General features: G+C 47.1%; 1 protein-coding gene across 2 annotated transcripts in view; it reads right to left on the bottom strand.

Moving 5' to 3' along the window:
- Positions 1 to 483: 483 nt before the first annotated feature.
- The window catches only part of LOC131263029 (putative mediator of RNA polymerase II transcription subunit 26), a 108,786-nt gene continuing 84,967 nt past the window's right edge, over positions 484 to 24,302 (bottom strand). For both annotated transcript variants that reach the window (XM_058265156.1, XM_058265155.1), the window contains exon 3: positions 484 to 3,112. In XM_058265156.1, the coding sequence (XP_058121139.1) occupies positions 1,157 to 3,112 (1,956 nt within the window). In that variant the 3' untranslated portion in view covers positions 484 to 1,156. The remainder of the gene's footprint in view (positions 3,113 to 24,302) is intronic.

Here is a 24,302-nt window from a genome sequence, read left to right as displayed (position 1 = left end):
AATGAACAACAACGAGTACGTGAGAAATTGAAATTGGAACCCTCAAAAGAACTCCATCGTTAGACAATACTTCCACCTTCTAAATCGTTCCATAGGAAAAAAAAACTCTTGTGAAAAACTGCACGTCCAATTAAATAAAATCCATATCCTGCCCTTTATCTGAAAAAAATCAGCGAAACGAAAAACCCATCGCAGAGGAAAAACCAAAATTCCAAAACGAACCAAACAATCAACCTGAACTGAACCGAATTAGATTTGTATATCACTACACATAGCGAACATTCCCGCTTTTGTTTCCCGCTTTAGTTTCTCTCCTTTTACCTTCCTTCTTTTCTGGACTCTCCTGTCTCGCTCTCTGTATTTGTATTTTCTTTCTTGATGTCTTATGTATTCCTTTAAGCTCTAAGTCGCTTTTGTATTTTTTTTTTAACTTGTGTTGTGTTTTTATTTTAACTTGTTTCATTACTTACTAGTTTCTTACTCCTGTTCCACTGCATCTAACTTCCTTTGCTGGTTTCGTTTTTCCTTCTTCAATTTTCTGGTTGCTTTTTACTGTTTTTTTATTTTCTTTTCACCCCACCTACTATCGAGTGCTGACTGTTTCCCTCGCTATATCTATCTATCTTTAGTTATATTCTTACCGTACTTTATTTTATCCATACACAAACTCATACAGTCAGTACCGCGTGCACGCACTTTTCGCAATCACTCTCACTCTGTTTTGTTTTCTTCTCTCGCTCGTTCACTCTGTCGCACACTTTCCTTTTCCTTATGAGTAAATGTATATATATATATTTATATAGATTTGATTCACACACACGCTCCTTCACTTGATAAAGCACTTAATTTTCTTAATGTTTCTCCAACGTTTTCCTTTCAATTTCCATTGCCATTTTGGCTCTCGCCTTTCGCTTTTGTTTCTAGTTCCCGAAAACACCCTATCCTGTCGCTCTTTCTTTTTGTTGTTTTGTCGTTTCGTCCCCATTTGCTTCTTATGATTTCGGCAAACATGAACTACGACATTTGTTTTCCCATCCCCCATTTCTGTTGAGGATTGCGGGGATTTGGAGACGATTTGTGTCTATTGGTTTGACAAAAAAAGGGAGTGGTGATGGTAGTGGGAGGTTGGTTTCGCTCACCGTTTCTTGCACCGTAATTAGACGCGGAACTCGATGTAGTGCGGGTCGGTCAGGAAGATACTGTTGTCGCTGGTGATGAACTCCAGGTGCGAGCCGCTGGACGAGGACGCCGTCTCCATCGCCTCGAAGCCGAGCCCTTCCATGGCGGGCGTACTGAGCATGCCGTCCAGGATGGGCAGGCTGTCGTCCGTTTTGCTGTTGTAGTCCATGTTGCAGTCCAGCACGACCGACCCGGAAGCGAACCCGTCCACCGGCGACGGCTGACAGTTGGCGAACACCGAAGCTGGCGATCCGACCAGGCACTGCTGTTGCATCAGGTGCTGCTCGACCTGCTGCTGTTGCTGCTGGTGATGTTGCTGATGGCCCTGGGGGAGCTGTCGGAGGCTGCTGGCGTGCAGGGGCTGCTGGTTGGTCGAGTACTGGAACGGCTGCAGGAGCTGGTGGCATTGCTGGCCGTTGGTGATTTCGTTAAAGCTCGCCAGTGTACCATGCTGTTGCTGCTGCTGCTGGTGGTGCTGACTGTGTTGCTGCACCTGCATCTGTTGCTGCTGCTGTTGCTGTTGGGCTGATTGCTGCTGCTGCTGTTGCTGACTCTGGTCGGTTAGCGTAAAGTGCCCATTGTATGACGTCATCTCGTCAAAGCAGGACGTTGCAGCACCGGCTCCGTTGGACACCCCAGTCGAAACACCCAGATCCAGTGATTCATCTATTCGGTTAATACCGGACACCGCGTCAAGGCAGCTATCCCCATCGAGGATGCCCCCGAATCGGTCACTCTGGCAGTCGTCGTCATCGTAGTACTTTTCCGACTTCACGCAATCTCCATCGGTGTCCGAGTAGCAGATGGACTGCTGAGGGGACAGTTGATGCTGCTGCTGGCACTCGAACAGCTTGTCCTCGGAGGTGAGTTGGTGGTGCTGCTGCTGCTGGAGGTTATTGTTGTTGATCTGAAGACTGTTGTTGTTATTGTTGTTGTGATTGCTTTGAGGGTGATGGGTCTGGTGTTGCGGGAGCGGACTGTTGCAGGTCGCGGACACATGCCCGAGCCGAATGCCGTCATTCGGGCTGCTGGTGGAGGTGGTGTTGTTGCTATTGTTACTGGCGGCCGAGCCGTCGGTCAGCCCGCCGGCACCGTTCGCGAACAGGAACGCCTTTCCGTCGTGGTCGAAGTCCTTGCTGTCGTCCACCTCGAACATGTGCAGCTCGGTGAAGATGGGCGTACCGTCGGAGAAGGCCCCGAACGGGGGTTCGGGTGAGATCAGCGAGTTTTCGTCGTACAGCGTGGCACTCTCGGGCGAGTTGGGCAGCAGCTTCGGGGTGGCCAGCGAGTAGCAGTCCGGCTGAGCGGCCAGCGTCGTCACCGTGGCGGCCGTTGCGACCGCCGCCATCGTCGGCTGGCCAACCTCGTGGATGATGACCTGCTTCTTGGACTTCAGGTTCGTCGTGCCGGTGTAGCTGCCTCCCTTGGAGACCTTCCCGCTGGCGGTTCGGTTGCGCTTGGTGGACGCTCCGCCCGTCGCCGACTTACCGGTCGGGGTGGCCGCCGCCAGGGGCGACTGCGAGGACAGGGACGATGCGGACGACGAGGACGATGAGGATGAGGATCCGCAGCTATCCCGCGACGAGGCCGACTCGGGCGACCCGGTGCAGGCGGAGGAGGACGACGCGGGCGAAGGCGAACCCGATCCGGCTGCGACGGTCTTGTGAGACGTTCCCTTTACCTGCTTCTTCTTTGGACGGTACTTGTAGTTCGGATACTCGCGCGTGTGTAGCTGACGCAAGCGTTCCGCCTCGTCGATGAACGGCTGCCGTTCGGCCGCGCTCAGCATCTTCCAGCGCTGACCAAGGTTCTTGGAGATGACCGCGTTGTGCATGTCGGGCGTCACCTCGCAGATCTTGCGCCGCTCGATCTGGCTCCACACCATGAACGGGTTCATCGGCCGCTTGATGTGTCCGGGACTGTGTTTTTTCGTCTGCGAAAAGGCGAGAAATTGTGACGAAAAAAAATTTCGTAAGTACACGATATAAATATTTAAATATCTATTAAAAACTAAATATGATTATTCAGTGAACAATAAAAATTAAACTGGATTATTAAAACCGTTAACAAGGAATATTATTAAATGTAGTGACGATTCAGGATAGAAAGCTCAATTAAATGATCCTTTTTCTAATAACTCAACTGTTTGTCTTGCTCAAAACAATCGTTTTTAAACATATAACCGGTGAACCTTTTGATTTAAAATGAATCTGAACTCCACCTGCACAAATGATCCCTTTTCTACCTAGACAAGTTCGGACACATTTTCCACCACGCACTTCGCGGAAATGAAAAACTCTTTCAACTGTCAACTCTTAACCGGGACAGCGGTACCATAAAACAAAAACTGCGAAAAGCAGTAGACGAAGGATACTCCCCCTTTCCCACAGCTTCAATTTGCCGAAACGTTGCCGTCCTCAAGTATTGCGCGGATGTTATTTCCCGACGAATGGGACCGCGCCGACGAAATAAAATCGTTTGATGTCTCACCATGCACGCTTCCTCGGTGTGAGTTTTCCCATTTTGCGAGAGGGAAGGAGTTGTGATTTTGTGATCCTCTTATTGTGTCGTTAGTCCTCACAGCGCAAGTGTCCTCTGTGGGGGCTTAATTTCGGGTAGGAAAAATAAATAAATCCCCAGCCGTGCCCGGGAGGTTCATTTTTAATTCAACCATAAGCTTTCGCACAGGCTGCACAACTTTTATCATCTGCGTCACGGCACGGAGCAGCTCACTTTATAATTTACTCAACTACACGTGCGCGCTACGGCCGGTCGGAGGGAAGCTGTTAGCCTAATGAAATTATATGCACAACCAACCGGGCAGGACCACGCTTGATTGACATTTATAGCCGCGCCACAGCATCATCCAGCTAAGCGGAAAAACGACTAAAAACACACACACACACACACGAAGTAAAATAGCCAACGGCTAACTTTTTACTGGCACCATCCTACCACGAGGGCAATCTTTAAACTGCCAACCCCTTTTTTCCCGCTTGTTTTTACTGCTCCCACTTTTCGCCGTTCGCCGGGAAAAACAGCGAGCGGGAAAGTCAGCAACGACGGCTCGGCTGACCGTTATCCTTGCGGTTGTTCTATTTTTTGTCGCGCCCGAAACCTATGTGCCGCCATCATGCGTGTAATTTTATTATGTTCAACATGAAGCCGTTTCGCCCTCCGGCCGGTTTCGGCGCCGGACGAATATTAACCCGTTGTGTTTTGCCGAAGTATTTCTTTAGCGGTTTTTGTAGCTTGGGATGTTGTGAAAACCTCAAAACGCCAATCCAGGACACACTCTGGTCCGGGGGTTTGTCCGGTTGGTCGGTTGAAACAACAACCACAGGATGAAAATTCAACGGCAGCTACGACAGTTATAAATTATACTTTATAATAGCGCGGAACTCTTTTTTAACTTGATCTCTCGTTTATTCTAGCGATCCCGAAAAATGGCTTCCCTCGAAACTGCCCTCTGCGGGTTGATTCGACCGAAGGCAATGGATGCTCGGGCCTGGTTCGTGTCGACAGTTTTAAGCACTGTCGCAAAAATGGAGGAAGTTTTACATCCTTTACATCTTTCATCAACCACATGGCATGGAGGAAAAATCACAATCGAGGGTGTAAACACGTCCAGGTCCTTTGGGAAATATTTTTTCTAAGTAGACACCAGCCCTAGACGGAAGGAAATCAATAACGGTCATCCGTCATGTTTCCGTACGAAAATTGAAATGTCGCTGCTTGCAGGAAGCCACACACTTCTCGTCTCAATTTCTATTGACATCTGTAGAATCTGCCCACCCTCCCCGTCACTAATGTATTCCGCACGCTTGTGCCGGTCTGCGGAGGAGAAAAATCGTCGCTTATGAAAAGGTTACGGGCGAAACGTATTATCGCCTTCCATTTCCGCCTATCGGAGGGTGGCCGGTGGTAGAAGAACCGTTCTACGCGAGTCGCGCCAACCACGGTGCACATTAGTGTCACCGTCACTCCACGCCACCCGTTCACTTTCTCTCCCTCTCCTTCCCCCGGAGCCGTGTCCACCCCAGCCGACGTGTGGTGCACTTATAAAAATGCATAAATCGTCAACCGTAATCGCGGCACGCTAAGCATCCGCGGCCGCGAAATCGACATCGCGAATGCGTAAGTGTGTGCGCGTTCGCGGCTCGCTAGGAAACTAGGAAGTTGTGCACCCGCCCGGCGGCCCGGGTTTGCCAGCCCCAGAACCGCCGTGCGAATCGATCTGTATGCCTGACTCGATCGGCGTTGAAAAATAAAATAAAATTAAAAGCCAGTTGGGGTAAGCAAGGGGGTGGGGGGGGGGGGGGGGTGAGACGGCTAGCCCGACCGAAGAACGTGGTACGTGAGTGTCCTTCGAATGCCCGTATAAGTCGAGACTTGTTTTATATCCCATCCAACCCCGTTGGTTGAGAAGACGGCAGCTTCAAGCTTCAGATGACCGGCGAGACTTAGTACACAGGCCGGTCCCTTCGGTCCGTTCGCTCGAAGCCTAACCGCATGGATCGAGTCAAGCTCCCTTTTTGGGACATTGCCACTTACCTGACCTAGGCCTTGTGGTTATACTGATTCGAACAACAGTGCGCTGAACGATTCTCGATACAGCCCAGAATGAAGCGTTTCGGCTTGTTTTGAATTTTATTTCTCTCAGAGAAAAGATCTAGAAATATTTCAAACTTAAACCTTAAAACTATGGCATTTGTTACAAATATGTTATCAGTATTTGTACTTTGCAAACATAACTTGGAATATCAAAAAATTTAACTGTTAAATGAGCTACTCTAAGAAAATAAATAAATCCACTATTAAATATTTCTACTTCTTTCTTAGATATCGTTTGGAAAGAGAACTAAGTATTAATGACTAAGTAAAAACTCTATAAAACGATTTTCATATGCTTCAGGATGGCCAGTTTGCTTTCACAGACTTATCATATTTTTCGCTAATAGATAAGCTAGCCTTTTAATCGATAAGAAGCATTTTTTCGGAAGTTTAGTTGAAAGAAAACCCTGCACTCCGGAAAATCAATAGTAGCTTAAAAAGTTTTTAAATCAATTTCCTTCTACCCGCACCGGAGAAGAACCCTCTACTTCCGGAGAAATGTTTTTTTCCCCTCTTCTTTCTTCAATACATGCCCTTTTTATTCTAGCTAAATTTTATTCATTATTCAAACCGCTCCGTTGATTTAGAAATAATTGGATCCTTTTTGTGTGCCACTTTTTGAGACGCGGCTACTTTTTCCTACTTTTTTAAATTCATTAACATCCTCCGCGGAAAACTTCCTTCACGTATTGTGTTCCCAGCGTGGAGAGCGAGAGTAATGTTGGCGTTTTTTTTTTGTTCTTTGCTTTGCTTTTGGAATTTATACGAGAAGGAATCTTCCACATCCTTTTGGGGAGTTTGGTGGAAACTTTGGTTCTTTTGTAGGGTTTTTTTTCCTTTTATGGTTTTTAAGTCCGACATACGCGAAGGGAAACGCGGTTTCGGAGGGATCCAAACATGGGGGTAAAACTGACCACTAATCAATTAAAAAATTTCGTCCTTTTTGCCCTTACTGTCCGGTCCTTCCCCATCGCTGCCTACCGCTCTCGACCCAAGCCCTCGCGAAGAAGGAAAACCAATTGCGGAACCACTCCACGAGAGGCGGAAACGAGCTAAACGAAGTTTTCTGACACTTGTTTCGATTTTATTTCTTCCGTGATTCTTTTTTTTTCCCAATGATTATCGGGAGTCCCTTTTTTCCTCGGTCCCTTTTTCCCGGGTAGTCCCGCTTTCGGAAAGTAATTGAAAACTTTGTACCGACCTGTTTGCTTTGTTAATTGACTGGTCTCGGTGACATTTTTTTTTTTTGTGCTCGCGTCGCCTCTTTTTTACCAAGCATTCTCGCTCGATCCACCCACTCGTATAAGTGTAATAAAATGATTTTCCAAAGTCCAACATTGCGCCAGAGTGGGGTCCCTTCACCACTCGAAAAACGTCCGTTTAATTGATTGCCAAAGCCAAACAACAGTGCGCCAGTCGTAAAACAGTTTCCTCCAGTCCGGAATCACTTGTGGCAGGGCCCGAAAAAAACATCCAAAAAGAAAAACCCCTCAACAACCGAAAGCCAATCGGTAGAAAAAATCAAACCAATCCTCAAGAAAGAGAAAAAAAAACAAACGTACTGAGAAAACCCAATCCAACTTATAAGGGGGCTACATTACAAAGTAAAATTTCCGTAAAACGATTTTCCTCGTTCTGGAGGCGTTTTGTAGGTTTTTTTTTGTTGTTGTTGTTGATTTTATGGTCTCTCCTCCGGTCCGGTCGGTTTGTGTCTTGCGTTCGCAGACGCAAGTGTCAAGCAGAACAGAACAAACAGCCTCAGCCGTCCGCCGCTAAAGGTCATAAAATGGCCAACAAGTGCGTTAATACCGCTCCCTGGCCCTACATGCACACACACTGCTGTGGCATATATATATTCATGAACCATTTTTTTCCGTATTCGAATGTGGCCCCTGCCGTCTGACCCGTCCGTTCCGTGAGGGTTTCCACGATCGAACGGTTTTGGGGTTTTTCAGCGACAAAAAGCCCTTCGCTTCTTCGCGACCCGTGGAAAACCCAACCAAGAAACGCTCTCCTCCAGATGGGCCTTCTTTGGCCCTTCGCGTTGGTAGCATACAGTCTTTTATGTTTTGTGCTTCGTTCGTTTCGTGCCTCCTACCCTTTCCCGTTTGTGGTAGCGAAGGGCAATAAATAATAAAGATTATGCACTGATTATGATTTCCACATGGGCAAATATTGATGGAACCCGCTGGCAGCGGGTCTGAGATGTGTCTAGTGAGTGGAGAAGAAGAATCCCGGGTACCTCGTAATCAACCAGTGGAAATGGGCGTACTGTTACAAGGGAAGGCACATAAAACCAGACCATTTGGGGGGGTGCACAAGCAGTCAAAAACGGTTGAAACAAGACAATTTGTTACCGGGAGGATAATCTCATCGGGTTCGCTGGAAGCCGATGGTCGTAAACTTGGAAAAAGAGTTATTATTGAAGACGATCCCCGTAGGGTTGGGTGGCTTTACGTGGGTTTCATTAAGCTTTTTCGGTGGCGGCCGTGGATATCAATTTAATAACTTCATTATTCGAAGGGCGATCGCATACACGGTGCGGCTACAAAAATAATCCACGGAAAAACGGAACAACCATTCCTCTTAACTAGGTTCCATATTCATAAACTTTTATTTACTTTAGCAAACGAATTGATAGATCGCATTTTTCATCTTAAATCCTGATTTTAAACCTCACTTGATCACGAGAAAATGATCGTATGCATCCCATATCCCAAGCCTTACGTTCAAGTTGGTGCATTTTCTTCGGAATTTTACTGCATCTTTCAATTTACGAAACTTGTTATCTACCCGTATTATTTTCTTACAGCCACTCCTCCACAACCACCAACGGGCAAAAACTTGTCCCACCGGTCGATCCCTTCTTGTCCCGCGATCAACTCTTGTAGGGCAATCACCAGCATATTCCCTTCGCCGCACCATGATGATGTTGATTATTGTTATTAAATAGAAAATAATTGCAAATAATTATATAATGACCGCTAGTTACTCCGTTGTCCCCGCAGCCTGCATTTCTTGCCTCTTACGTCTCTCTTAGTGTCTGATAAAGGCATCTGAAAAACTGCGAATCACAAGTTTTGTTATGAATCTCTCCAGCCCTAACTTGCCAATCTCCCGTAACTTCAACTCGTACTTTTGTTCTTAAATCCATCAAGCATCAAGAATACCGTTTGTGGAGTTTTGTCGGTTGGTTGGCCGGTGGACCGACCCCCGCAAACCAATCGATCACCCTCAAAGTAAGTAAAATTTGCTGTTTTTCCCTTCGCGGAATGAGTCTTTTCTCGCTGACCCGAAGAAACTTTTCGTCGCATATTCCAACGGCACACGAACGAAGGGCACGATAAGAATCACGGATTTGGTCCAGAAAAAAGAAAACTTTTTTCCCGCGTTAGGGTTGGGGATGGGTTGAAAGTTTTTTCACCCATTTTCCCGGACCACGGACGGTCATCACAATCGATCATCGTTAGGCGCAATTAGAGGCGACCTGAAAAGTGGTGTGTTTGATAATGGGTCAGTTCCGCTACCTTTCTCGACATTTTGTAGGATGTTTATAATTTTATTTCCTTCTTCACACATAGTTTCGGTAGCTGTGGTTTTTTTTTCTTAAGGAAGTTACTATCATCAAAAAGCAAAGTCACGGTCGATGCCACCTTTAATAAATATGAAACAAGTTTGTTCAAACATCCCTAAGGCAAAAGAACTAGGTATTTTACTTGTTGGAAATAATGTTGCAGCCATAACCCTTTCCAATTTACCGACGCCGAGATGGGTCCGCGCACCAAGTGATTACATTTTTCCGACTGACAAATTAAATAAGAACGAATTAAACATCTTCCATTTCACGGTTCCCTTGAAGCATCGTGGCCCCTAATGTCTTCAAGGAACATCCTCGTGCGCGGCCCCGGCTCGAACTTCGGTCTGACAACCGAAAGCCGAAATTAATTAATTTACGACCCAAGCAGCGAAATCAATCAAACTTAAAGGAACTGTGTAGCGACCGTAGTGTCGTCGGCCGTGTGTTTGTGTGATTTTATCTCGAGAGAAAACTATACCGTTGGAGTGATAAAAATCCAGGAAAAGTCCATCCTCGGTCTGGTGACAGAGCCGTTGAAGAGGACGACTCGTTTGTTGAGAGTCCGGAAAATAGCGGTGGCGTTGCGGACAGGTTGATGAAACGTAGCGTTGATTGTATCGCTTCTAAAATTATCATCGGTTCGCGGGCGCATTTGGTGCACCCCGAAACGGTTCCATTTACTTGGTGGAAATAAATGGAAAATTACCCAACCGGCCGCCATTACGGATGGGTAGCGATTTTTAGTTTCTTTCGTCATGCGGCCCCTCGGACGGGCTTAAGCTTCCCTGTTGGACGTCACTGTTGGAAAACGGGAACACGTGAAGACCATTAAAAAATCATGAAGGCTTGAATGAAAAACGGTTTGCCCAAGATGAATGTTTGGACAATTTTCCTGGACGATACAATAAAAAAAAAACGAACCACCCCAAACGGATGTGGCGTTTTACTTGCGAAGGAATGAAAATCACATAATTTGACATTTATCATAATAAAAGACGAAGAATGCTTCAATGGTGCTGGTATGTGCCATTTTGTTGTGAGTTTTTTTTTGCTCCATCTGCTGAACTGGAGGGTGTCTTGTTCGCAAGCCCCGAAACGCTAGGGTTAAAAGTAGTGGCTTGTTTTTTCACTTGGCTGACCTCATTCTCCCTTTTACGACTTTAAGTTGTCATCGGTCGGGAGTTATGTTTTTTTCCGTTCGTTTCATGTTCTTTTGCCTAATTCTTCAACATTGATTCACCGATGAGGAAAGATGGAAAACGCCCAGCATCAACCGGAGAGCACAATCTGGGCCTTTCCCGTTTTTTTTCTTCTGTTTGTCCACGGTGTCCCGCTTACTACCGCATGTGGATTAGCGTCTTAATGATGTGATTATGGTCGTAAAACATGTGGTAAAATTTACGACCGTAACATTCAGAACCCAAAGCAGCACGCACTCGCACAGGACAGGGCGCGGGCAGGGGATGGGGTATCGGGGGCCGAAAAAATGAACGCAACGAAAAACGAAATCCAACCATCGATGCAGCTCGTGGCCGGTAGCCCGGCGATGTTTGGAGTTGAAAAATGGTGGCGACATTGGTGGAGAAGACACCGTTGATCCGCGTTCGTCGTTCGAGAAGTGGTTCGAATTTCCATTTGGCTTCTCCGGTGGGGTTGTTAATTATATCGAAAAATATGACGCATGCCGCCCGCTGGTCCGCTAGCTTGGAAAATTCGACCAGGGAGCCCGGAGATAATTTTTTTCCTATTCGTGGCAATTAGAACAGTTGGAGCAAAGGTAAAGAGCAGCTCGTAAAAACAGTATCCCGCAGCACGCCGGCGTGGCAAGGTTGTGGCCGCACCGACTTTAGATCATTGTGGGGTGACTTTAGAATCCTGGCGTCGTTTCAAACAATCGAGATCCTAATTGAAATTTATTACGGCCTTCGGTTAATTTGAAGCTGTGTCGACTGAGTTCAGAAATAGAGAGAACACGTGCCCTATGATGGCTTTTTAATGATCAACAGTGAGTTCATTTCGGAGACTTATGTGAGCGTGTGTGTCTTGCGCTTGATCATATATTTTCTCGATCGAAAAAACTAACAACCATTTATAAAAAAAGAGCACTACGAGGAACGCATTTTTCTAGCAAACACTTTTCATGCGATCCCATTCGATAAGACAATATTGGAGAAAATTAGTTTACCACCATTTTATTGCCGTCTTTCAACATATCACAACGTGGCACCCGACAACAAAAAAGGATACCCTCGCTTCCGTCGTCAAAGGAAACACATCCACTGGGCTTGCATTACACCACCGTTCGAGCAACGCGACCATAAATCTATTTCCCATTCGCGCCAGTCAACATCGGCGGCCTATTAATAATGCTCCTAATTGTCCATTAAGGGCGCCTCGCCGTTTGTGCTCCGGCTCCTGAAGTCTGAAAGAAACCGAAGGAAGCGCACGCAGGAAGACAGGCGTGATGATCATAACGCAAGTCAACCGTCCCCCGACACCCCCCCAAAGGACTTCCGATGGAGATGATAATACCGGAAGTAAGAAGGGAAGAGCTACAAAATAAAAAAAGAAACTCGGTCCAACTAAGGGACTGCTTGCCACAAAGGGGAGCAAGGATAGCACACATTGTAGGCATTTTATTTCCACCACCAGCTAGAGAGCCTTACTGGCCTTACAGGTTTGCTCAGCGTATTCCCGGTGACCGTGGAAAACCCGGTCGTGATTGGCATAATTAGTGTGAAACATGCGAGGGCATAAATTCGACTTTTACGATCATACGTCAAAAAGGGTTCCGTTGTTCGATATAAATAGAACCCCGGGCGCTTGCGTTGACTTTTGTGCTTGTACGGCGCGACCCAGTACGGATGAAAAACAACTGGGAAGATTGCACATTGTTTAACGTATTTGGTAGTGAAAAATCTTATATTACTGATGATTACGCTGAAGTCAATTGAAAAGAGCAGATAATCACCTAAGAACCGTACGATGGTAAAACATGTGCGGCTTGTCTGAGGTACTTTGAACGAATTGAAGAAATCAGCTGGGCGAAACATAATATGAACCAATTTTCTTCTCCACTATCGAACAACAATGGCTACAATGGCTTCCCATGTTTTGACTAAATTTGTATGATCGTCAGAATGCCCTTCCGACGGTTCTGAAGTCACGCAACTTTTATGCTAAATTAAAAATTCACCTAAACCATGACGTTTGTGTTCTTCATTGTTCGCTTGTTTTCTAACATCGGGTCAAGTGAGAGACACGCAAGAATGTAGAATCCGGATTTTATAGCTGTCTCTGGAAAAGAACAGAGAAGTCTGCAGGTAAGGAATTGGCCATTTTCAAATTATTTATTCGCTTTGGTGGAGATTCAAGTACATCATACATCATAGTTTAAAAAAATGGGCACCACAAACGCACAGTTTCGGAAACTGAAATTAATTGAAACAGAAAAAAAGGTCCCAGCACAATGTTTCACAAAAGCCAGCTAAGGGTGTTTGCTTCTATCTCGGCTCAATGTAGCGCAGATTCACCTTGGATGCATTTTATCGGAACAAATACTTCAAGTCACCGAAAAGAAAAAAAAAGCTTAAGAAAAGGAAACAATCATTCGCCTCCACTTCATGGTTTGCTGCCCGCTGTGGGAAAATCGGGCTTCGTACCATTTTTTTTGTGTACGGGACGGAGAGTCATTTTTAACGCTCCACTGGCGGCCAAAAATGGGTAGAGACCGCTGGCCCGCAAAGTAGTAAGTTTATGGGAGAGCGAGGAAAATTATCCTCACCGTGGAATTTAGTTTATTAAAAACTTATCCGTAGAAAAACGGTGTTCAAATGCGCCAAGAAGGGGAGCTTGATCAAGGGATCAAGGGAGGACGCAAGTTAGTAGGCAAGATGTTGCAAATTCATCTACCGATGATCACGAGGAGACCGAGAGGTGGGTTTTGAGAAGCGGCAGGAGATGAATGGTTTGTGCGCCAGATGACACCGTCAAAGTGGCCCCCATCGGTAGCTGGAACTAAACGGCGGCGTTTTACAAAACCATAAGCGACCACACAGCCGCCACACCGCGATCGTCCTTCAAAGGTGCATTAGCGACGAGACCTCAGCCGAGCGTTCCCGTTCCCGCCGCCCGCCAAGCACCAGATGCTGTATCGTTCACATCGGAAAACGGTAGCGCCACTAATGTTTTATGCTGCTACCGTATTGTGGCGTTTTTTTTCTCTTCCTTTTCTGCATTTTATTTCTTTTCATCGACATTCAAAAGGCGATGCCGTTCAACGAGGGCGCTTTTATTTTGTCACCATAAGGAATGCACCGATCGTTATCGCGCGATGCATTAGTGCCATGAGTTGACATTTGAAGCTTGAAGAGGGAAGGAAAGGGGGAAACGAGGAAAAACAACTCCATTGCCAAAGGGGGGCTGCACTGTATCCTTGACATGACAAGTGCAACTTCATCGATCGCCGGGGTCAATTTGTTTGAGCGTCAAATCCCGATTCCGACCGACGACGCTTTGGCACGCCGGGCCCCTCGACGGGAGCAAGCGCGCGTCGCTCTTAATTAGTGACCGCAGCACAAAACCGCACCAACACCCGGGAGGGGAGGGAGGGAGGAAAAGCAGCAGCAACAGCAGCAGCAATCACGTCCGCATGCATGCGGGGCACGCGCTAATGATCGACGGGTTGCAAATGCACCATTCGATGATCGATGCACTGCGAAATTAATTAAATGCAGGTAGCGCCAAAGCGGGGTGCGCGGGGACACGGGGTGGGGGGGCGCAAAGACGCTCTTTTGTACCGAAAACCCTTTTCGCTGCCAATAGCATCTGAATGCTGGCCAAGACGATGGCGACGGTGACGATGGTGCGGGGGGCCGTTTTATGATTGATGGTGCCCTATTCAGGCAGCGGTGTGCAGTTCGAAAGACTGGCCACCACTTGCCACCTGGTGGTGCCGGCAGCATTGTTATGTAAAGTAGCCTTCCATTAGAGATCGCCAGTGAGACTTTAACGGTTGACACCATCTTCTAACGCTGAAGAAACATGTAGTTTTTCGAAGCCAACGTGTTAAAACACATGCATTTAATGAGTTTAAGAAAAAACCAAAGATATATAAAATTTTTGTGGTTAAAGAAGCTGATTACGGTTGAAGGTAAATAAAAAACAAGACAAATGAACTATGTTAAAAACGATTGATCAATTTAAGTAAAACTTCGGAAGTTACGTTTGTGGTTGTGGAATAACCAAAATTTGTGTCTTTCTTATCTCGCGTTCTTTATAGTTTGTTACAGAAAATCCCATTTTCCACTATCCGCGCCTATTTATCTCTTTCTTCTCTTTAACAGTTCTTCTTTTATCTTTGACAGGTGCTGTTAGAGGAAGTCCGGACTCGCAGTTCCGGAATGTCTCTAACAAGCTATATTTCAATGAAAGAAGCTTTGACACCTCTCACGATTTATATCATCCCAAATTAAACCAACGCAGAGGCTAAGTATATATCATGGGATTACCTTAGCGAACTGATTGTTAACATTTTGAACTGTTTACATTTAGCTTAGTTAGAAAAGTATTGCTTTAAAGAATAATTTAAATTTAAATTTTGAAATGGTTTCAGCTTTAATTTCAAAACTGTAAATGTGATAAGCGTTGTAAAGAGTAAATTATACCCAACTCGAGCGCTTCAGTTTTGCCCTAATGTTTCGTTTCCAAACCCTAGAACAACATCTACGCCAGGCCTGCACATCACTTGACGAGGCGCGAGAAGGTTCAAACGTGGAGCTGGTGTACCCCGTGGCTCGGTGCGGCCTCCGGGTGCGGTGTCGATGGGCCGATTGGCACCCTCAAGTGGCGCACTGGAAACGGTTCAAGTGTCTCTCGCTCTCTCTCTCTCTCTCTCTCTCTCTCCACCCCTGCATGTGAATGTGCGTGCCATAAACACATGATTTCCAAAGAGGTTTCCCCACAGACTCCGTGTCATGGCCCTCTCGGTACGAGGCTGGAGAAGTCTCCGAGTCCGTGCCGTGCCGTTGGGGACGACCACTAGAGGACCTGGAACACCCTTAGCAACCGGTTGGCGGCGTGTCGCGTTCGGTTTCGTCCGCGCGAAAGTTTGAAGTGTATCTCCGGCGCGGGGCCGTGCGTTGGCGTACAAGCAAACAACACTCGTGAACCGCAGAGGCTGGCGCGGAACAACGGATCTGATTGATGGCAGAAGTGGCTGTGGCTTATGTAAGAAACTTAAACCACGGACCGGTTGGAAAGGGGTCCCGTGAGCCGCGTGTGTGTGTGTGTGTGTGTGTGCCGCATGATGCTCGCTTTCCTTTCCTCCCAACGATACCGTCCCATGTTCGACGCAATCCAAACACTAGGCAGGATTATAATTGCAGTCGTTCAACATGGCGCGATGATGACTCTCCTTTAGATGGTCCGGACCAGGCGACGTTCGACATCATGGCGATCGAAGCGTGGAGCTAGCGGGAAAGATAATAATTAGCTCAATGTCAATTGCAGCAGCCGAAGCATCAGCATCAACTTCACGAGTCTGATTCCTCGCCGCGGGGCACGATAACCGATTGCTACCTTTTGCCTTCCTTTGCGGCTAAGCGAGGGAAGAAAACAGAAACGCACAAACCGAAGAAGACGCCACCGTCGGACCGGGTTGATCCCATCGATCTGGCGATCTGGATGAACGACCGCCGGGCCGAGGACCGTGTTTAGTCAAGTGGTTCAGGATTTTAATTATTGGTCCGCTCGGAACAAGCTCTCCACCCGCCCGAGACCGACGGCGGGCATCATCACCACCACCACCACCACCACCACCATCATCATCATCAGCAGCGGTTGGAAGATGTGGCTGCAGTCGATTCCTTGACGTCCATCAGCGAGTAAAGTCAAAGGAGAACCCGCAGGAGGCCGCGATGTCGTGGAGATGTTCGAGCCGATTATGGGCGGACACGGATGGAAGGCGAAACATGGGGGGAGGAAAAAATGGGAACGAATCGAATGGATATAAATTACACCACCGCGACGACTGGCGCGGGGTACTCTTGCCAATGTGAAGGGGGCGATAGAATGGGGGTCGTTGTTGGCTCTCCCGGACACAGCTTGCGCCCGGCGACAGGACATCGAACATCGGCTCGGAAATGACTTTTGTGTAATCCTTATAATTTCGAGCAGGTTGCGTCCGAAAGCACGAGGTGGAAAAAGAAGACGGCGACGCCTGATGCGACCGGCAGATCGGGCAATGGATCAATAATCTTCCGATAAACCGTCCGACTCGCTCGCGCACGTCTCAGGTGTAGGCCGAACCGTGCGGGAACCCGTCTCGAATTCGCACGAATCGATGCCGTCCTCCCTTCTCCCTTCTGGCCGAGTGCCGAGGCTTTGGCGGCAGGCGGGCGATAAAACTCATTAAACCTCTTTCAACGGTCGATTAGTTTCTTGATGAGGTTGTTACACGGCTACCATCCGGGTGGACAGGCCCGGAGAGGTCCTCGAAATGGAACTGCACCGCTCCGAATGGACGGTTGTGTTAATTGTTTTTAACGGACGATTGCACAGGGACGCAAACGGGGTCACGGGAATGGCGACGGTCGGTTCGGGGTGGATCCACATCTGAAGCCCCCGGTTTGGCTTTGGAAACGCATTCGGAGAATTGTCGCCCGCGGGAAACCATTCCCACTGAAGGCTTTATTCAAGCTGCTTTATTGATTTTTAGAAGACCATCCCGTTATGTTGCATTTCTAGCGATTTACTTTAACTAATGCATTCGTTTTCCGAACCGATTGGGTTATCTTTAGGCTAATTTACGAATTTCCGGTCCTACGTATCCGATAAGCACATTTATGCTTTGTTTTACAACCGAACCGATTTCGATAATACCCACCGGTTCCGAACGGTTTCACCATTTGAAGAAAGAGAAGAACACCCCATCATCAGCATAAATAAGCCTCACGGCACCTCCTAAGAAGCCTATAATCATGAGCCTCCTTATCGTACCGGCCTAACCCGGTTTTTTTCCCCCGTAGAAGGATCGCGCTACGATGGCTATCTGCTTTAGTCAGGGTTATTTAACCACAACAAACCCCCCCTGTCGTTCGTAGCGAAAACACCAAACAAGACAAACAAGCTCCTCAATTCAAATCCAGCTGAAACGGCCATTGGAGTGCTTGCCACGGTACGTGGGTTCTTCTTTTCTTTTCTTTTCCGGATAGCAAGGAAACGGTCCACTCCCATCGGCAGGATGTCAGGAAATTCCTTTCCCGGCGTATCTAATCGGTCCCTGTTTTTTTTTTCTATCGCAAGGGAAGGCGCGCTCGTTTTGTTTCGGAATCGGGTGGGAAAAATCCATTTGGTAAAGCGCAGGCCGCCAAGAAAATAGGCATATCGAACCGCCATGTTTTGGCCATGGTCATGTCCCGGCAAGTTCGTTAGGTGGGAGAGATAACAGGTGGGAAGCGCCGCACAACAATCGATGCTAATTGACATTAAATGCTTCCAGAAGATTATTGTGTATCGCGTGGTTTTCTTTTACCGATTGTTAAACATAAACTGATCGTAGGAAAACTGGGCGTTTCGTGATAAGCAAAGTTGCGTACGAGTTCAGTTCAGATAAATTAAGCAGATTTGAGTGGTTGTGTTTCTTCATTATTACAATAAATGTTCTCACACAAACCATTAGATTTGTCCCCTTGAAGAATGCAACACTAAGGAAGTTTAATCATTTTCCGACTGCCTTTTTCGCAGGACGCACTAAGTTTTTCATCAAAAAATAACTCAAACACCTTGCGAAGGGAAAACAGAAAAGGAAACGGGTTAAAAAAACCACGCCACACAAAAAAACCATCGGACGCCCGTCACCCGGCGGCATATGGCTTATTTCTCGCCGGTTTTTAATTTCCAATTAAAAACTCAAGTTGAAAGTTTTTGACACTGGTTAGGCATCTCTTCGGTGTTTTTTTTCTTCCTACTCCACCTCCAATTCTCAATCGTTGCCATCCCTTGCTTCACAGTTCCGTTTTCGGTTTGACCCTTTTCAAACAAGCCATTAGATGGCGAGCTTCTAGCCTTTCTAGTTCCGTACCAGAAGTAGGAGTACTTGTCTCAGAGGTGGGACGCTGTGGTATTGAGGTTTGATGCGGCGCTAAATGGTGTCAAAATTAATGCGGTCTTACGAATGTCACTTAGATGATGGAGAAGGCAAAAAAAAACAGGACAGTTGTATCTGTTTCCTAGATCTGTCAGTTTATTTATTTGTCAGCTTCACTTCACGAGAAGCCACAGAAAAAAGGTTTGGTGTAGTTTTTGGGAATTAAAAAATGTATTCCTTCTAGTCCGATTAAGATTTCGTTCTTTGAAAGGCAGTTTTTTAATTTATATGCTAATTCAAAAAGCTTAGAAATACGTAACCAAGGTTTTTTGATGGTGGTCAAACGAATAAAATCAATTCGATTTAAATGTGATGTTTAAAATGAACTCTCCGAAGGAATAAAATCGATCAAAACTGCCGAACCTTCGACTCGTAACAGCTCAATCGTACGGTTCTCCACTCCTAACCGCCCCTTTGCCGCGTTTAAAGTTTATTTTACGAACGGCGCGGAAGACCCGCCCAAGGTTAGAGGTGACTAATGGAAACGCGGAAAAAATAATGCAGTAGCCGCGTAGATGGTGGCCCCGGTGGAAAACCGCTTTCACAGCACACCCCACACTTCGCCATGGGGCAAGAGTATCTGGCCGCTTTAAAGCGGTGCTACTCAATCACGTCCATTGTGCTCAAAGCAAAATAGAGTGCCGAGTTGGAGTTGTTGTAGTTGGAGCTCCACGAAGTTTCGTAGATTTTTTTTCATTCCTATTTATTCCTCCCCCCCACTTGGATTGAAAATCACTCCAACACGCGGGTCGCGGGGTTGTACAAAAGGGTTCCCCGGGAGTGGTGAAGGGCAACACTAAGCCCCGATGCAGTGACCTCCTGAACCTTTCCCGAATGCACTGGGCCCAGAAGGCTTGGCGAGTGTGGTTTTTCACTGCTTCCCCAACCGAACGACCGACCGAGCAGACAATGACAGGGATTGAGTGAGCCTTGGGCGTCATCGTTCAATATCGGTAGCGCAACAGCCCTTCGGCGGGGCCGGTGGAGGGGGTGGTGGGGCTTGTGCTTGTGAACGCGAGTGGATTGTGATAGTAGCAAGTACTGGAAAATAATTCACTCCGAAACCCCCGGACCGCACCGAGCGGCAGGAGGGACTAATTCGAGTATAACCGAGTTTACGAGGAGAAAAGGGATGTTTTCAATCAACTTTCAAATCAAATTCAATATTCAACGCCGGTCGTTGCAGCAACACGCTGCCGTCACGACTGGACCCGGTTAGTTTACGCCTCGAGACGAGAGACTCGAGAGGGAAAATGAAGCCAAAGAAGGTTGAGAAGTCGAACCGCACCGAGTCTCCGGATCGGTCAGAGCGAACTGTTTTCGATAAATAGATTTGGTGCATAAACCATAAAGTGCGATGCAAACAGAAGCGTTGGGTAAAGGGCCAACCGCTAGATGATAGAGGATGCAAAAAAAGGAAAAAGTCAATTGTGCAGCTTCGCTAACGAATTTCGAAGGCTTCGAGCTCGGTTATGAAAAGAAAACGGGTTTTCGATGGACAAAATATTTTCTCCTCAATTGAATACTCTACAATATTTTCCTTTGGAAATATTCCACTTACAATAAATAGAACTTTTCATCATACTCACTCCACTGGAGTCTAACATAACTGGATTTAAAAGATCATCAAGAAGTTTAACCGAGCATACCTAAAACGAAATAGAGAGAAAAAGAAAAAATCTTATTAGCCACCATGTTCCATCATCTGAAACGAGATTACAAGTAATTCGTGCTCGGAGTAGTACGAGAAAACTGGTTCCGTTCCTTCCATTCCGACGAACCCGTCCGAACCGATTCGAGGGCCAACATTTTACAACGCTTTTCGCACTGCAGCCACGACCTCTGTTGTTTTTGGTGTTTTGCTGACAGTTTTACTGCCGAAAAATTTGCCCAAACATCACATCCTCATCAGCCCCGACGGTCTAAGGCCAACGTCCCTCTCTCCCGGGAGAAAGATAAATTTCTTCATTTATCCAATTAATTCCTCGACCGTGAACATCATTCCGCTCCAAATGCACGCTCTGTCGCAGTGGCAACGCTGGTGCAGCACCATTTCCCGCCCATATTGGGTGGGGTCAGATAAGATGCTGCTGGATGTCGTCAAAAAATTGAACAAAAAAAAACTTTTAAACACACACACACAGGCACACGCCAATTCACAAACATCCCGAAAACCATCAGAGAGATCCAATTTCACAAAAGGATATCTATCTACCAGCAGCATCGGGGCTGTTACGTTTGTGTACCAACATTCCAGCAGTGAGAAACCGGAAGGTCCGGAACCAGCAACCAACGGCAAAACATGGCTGCATTAACACACGGACCCGAAGAACAAGTCCCAAAACAATGCAGTGCGCATCCGGCGACGAGCGCTGAATCTAATGGCGCACCATCATCGGACAGGGCAAGTGGGGTGAAGAAGGGCCATACCGAGACGGTGCATGGGGGAAGCGCCGGGAGCGCAGGAGGCGCTCGGCGAAGCGATAGTGACAGCAAACAAATAATGCGCTTCCTGTTCATGAAAGCGATAGCAGAAACCAGAACCGGAGGAAAACTTTCCCCGGTGTATGTGTGTGTGTGTCTGTCTCAAGGTGCAGGAAGGGCACACCCGAAATGCACTTCAGATCTGCGAGAGGCAGCCGACAAAATGAGCACGCCGAGGAACTCGGATGGGGAAAAAAAGATGTATAAAATTAAACCGAACCATGCCGGGTGGATGTGGTAACGATTTTGGGGTGGGGAAAACTGTAAGTGAAGAAAAGAGGAAAAGCGACCAGAGAGACTCAAAGTTCAAACTAGAAGGAAGTCCGGTTAGATGGTGAACACGACCCGGGGGTGGGGGAAGTTGCGAAGGAGGAGGTAAATGGTAGCAGAGTTTCCAAAAATGCAACGTCCGACGATCGCGGGAAAGGAACGTGGCGCACGGATGGCGATGGAAAACCCGGGGCCGGACGGAACGGCGCCCCTATCGGGAAAAGAACATTTCAGATACACACATGCCAAAAAAAAAAAAAAAAAACAACACGGGCATCAACTCGGACCCACTCAGACGCAGACCGTTACCACCAGACAGCCAAACCCGGCTGAAGGATGTGAAACCATCTCCCCCCGGGGCCCAATCTTCCTGCTTGTTGTTCACTTTTAATTACCGGAAGTCGACCGAGAAGACAAAAGAGCAAACTCATGTCGGACATGCAAAAGGCGAACAAAGTACGAACAGAATCAAGCTTCACCGTTTTTCCTCCGCCCCGCGGCCATCGTCCATCGGAACCTGCTGAAGGCAGAAGTTATCCACGACCCCGAGGTGGCCGAGCTGAGGTCACACCAGAAGGGTCCACACCACCGCACGCCCCGTCCTTCCGAAGGAGACTCCCGAACAGCCGGAACAAACGTACTCCTCCGCATCGTTAGACTTTCGTCGAGTGTCGTAGTCTGTTGTCTTCTTCAGCACATTTTTTCCTTCCTTCTTTCTTATGTTTTGTGTGGTGGGTTTGGTTGATTGATAAACATAGACCTCGGACCTCTGCCCGGTTCAAACATAAAATCAAAAAGGACATGGAAGTGAAGTGGAGGGAAAGGCGCGAAGACGAAAAATCCACACGGTGTGCAGTGGACCGGATCGGTCGGCGCTCTTGTGAGGAGCAAAAGTTAACGAATCTTAAATGCGTTCGGTCACGCGTTAAGACCTCCAGCCGATGCATTGGCAGAATGGTCCGAGGCGTGGCTCGGAACACGATTTAACGCACTGTAAACAGAGTTTACGTCTTGATAGGGACGTTGGTCGAGGGAAGTTTTTTTTTCGGGTGAGACATAACAAGTCGTCAATTAGGTTTCACGTAGCAAAAGTCAATTTATATTTGAACTCGGACTTTTTTGCTTCAGGAGAAGTGGTACATTCTAGCCAAGGATCTCATTCATAACTTCTATTTCTCATGCTAAATTCTCTTAAGCCACTTTCAGCTTCAGCTTTAGCATTTTTATATCTCAATTATCATGCTGCAGTATGCTTTTTTTAGAAGGTTTAACATTGCCCCCATTGCAGTCAGTTCCAGTGGAACCAAAAAATCGTGACTGATTTGCTTTCCTCTTACGTAGCCTGTTGGTGAACGGATTGCTCAAAATCACGGTCAAAATGAAGGCCCAAACCAAAAGGTCCTACGGTGGCGCAGGGCCTTCAAATTGGCAATCCAAAAACGACGCTACGCCGGACCCCTTCGAAAACGTCCGATGGCTGATGGTTTCAACCGAAGCGAAGGGCTCAAAAGGGCAAACATAAAAGTGCATTTTTCAATCATAATCCATCAACCTGGTCGCGAGTGCACGGACGGAGGAAGGAGGGAAAAGGAAAACAAGACGGCTTCAATCATGCCCTGTACAAAGCGAAGCTCATCTGTCGAGACTTCGGACCCGGTTCAGGCTTGAGTTTTTCGATAAAAGCGCAGCAAAATGAAACGAGCCAATCGCGCTCGGCTCTCGCTCGCTCGAACCATCGGACAGGCTCCCGGTTGGCCGATAAAAATGGCCAGCAAGGCGGAGGTGAAGGCGCGACCCAGTAATCATAATTTTATGTCCGAGCTCCACTCCGCTTTCGTTGGCTTATCTCCCGAAGCGAGGGCGCTCCCGGAGCAGACCGGTCCATCATCGAAGTGGTCCATCGGACACTTTTCCGCCTTCCCTGGACAATTTGGCAAGGGCCTATGGTCGAAGGGCCCTGGACGTGTGCTGTGATGTCCTGCAGTGGGGAAAAAAATCCTCCCGCTTTACCCACATCCCAACTTCCCCGCGCCCTGTGAGAGCTCCGAACTTAAAGCTGAAAATCTATATTTCATTCGCTTTAATACGAAAACAAATTAAAGGTCGTGCCATAAATTTAAAATCAGTTTTTCGTTTAAATTGTTTTTTTTTTTATGTTTCACTCCACGGCTCGAGCCTGCGTTTTAGAAGGAGCTCACGTCTCGAGGATTGGACCTCCCGGAGTTCCGGGAGTTAACGACGGGTGAACCTATTTCTTGCCGGGATTGGTCCCATTTCGCCTGGCTCGATGGAGAATGAAGTCGTTCTTGCCACTCACCGGTTAATTTGAGACACGGACTATATAGGCTTCTCCTTCACGAAGCTTTTGGAGTTTAAATACCTATACAATAAATACAAGTCGTTGACGATCTCTCTCTCTCTCTCTTTCTCTTTTTTGTCCTGTAGTTTTGACTATTAACATACGGGCTTTAAATTGAGTCATCTCTCAATAAATGCACCCTCACCTAATTGCAACTACCGTTCCACTGATGAAAGGCGGCCCGTTTTGGAGGGTAATTTCCAAACCCATCTTGATTACCCAATGTCACACTTAATTTCCCTCGCATGGCAAAACTTTTGCCACCGTTGAGTTTCCGCTCCCCGTTTTTTTCGGAGAACCGACATTCCTCCCGTCTACGCTTTCGATATAGCAGAGAAGATCAGTGGAACGCATCATTTTGGAGTTGTTTCCCTTGGAAGCTTAGGAAAACATACGAATTCTCCCCTCACCCCCACCGCCACTCTACCCACCTCCAGCCCACACGCGCGCGGACATAAATTTTGTGAGTTCGGGGTTTGTTGATGGAACGAGCAGAAAAAATAAATAACAAAAAAGATTAATTACTTCATCACCGGGTGGTTTTTTTTGTTTTTTGGGGGGATTTGGCCACATACCTGCCACCGAAACAAGTGAAACAGAACCCTCGTGGGCGTATGAAAATGAGCTTAAGCGCTCATCTAATTACGAACTCCCCGTTCAGCGGGCCCGGG

Source organism: Anopheles coustani, chromosome 2, assembly GCF_943734705.1.
Source record: "Anopheles coustani chromosome 2, idAnoCousDA_361_x.2, whole genome shotgun sequence".
NCBI classification, from domain to species: Eukaryota; Metazoa; Arthropoda; class Insecta; order Diptera; family Culicidae; genus Anopheles; species Anopheles coustani.
This window is presented reverse-complemented; position numbering and strand designations above follow the sequence as displayed.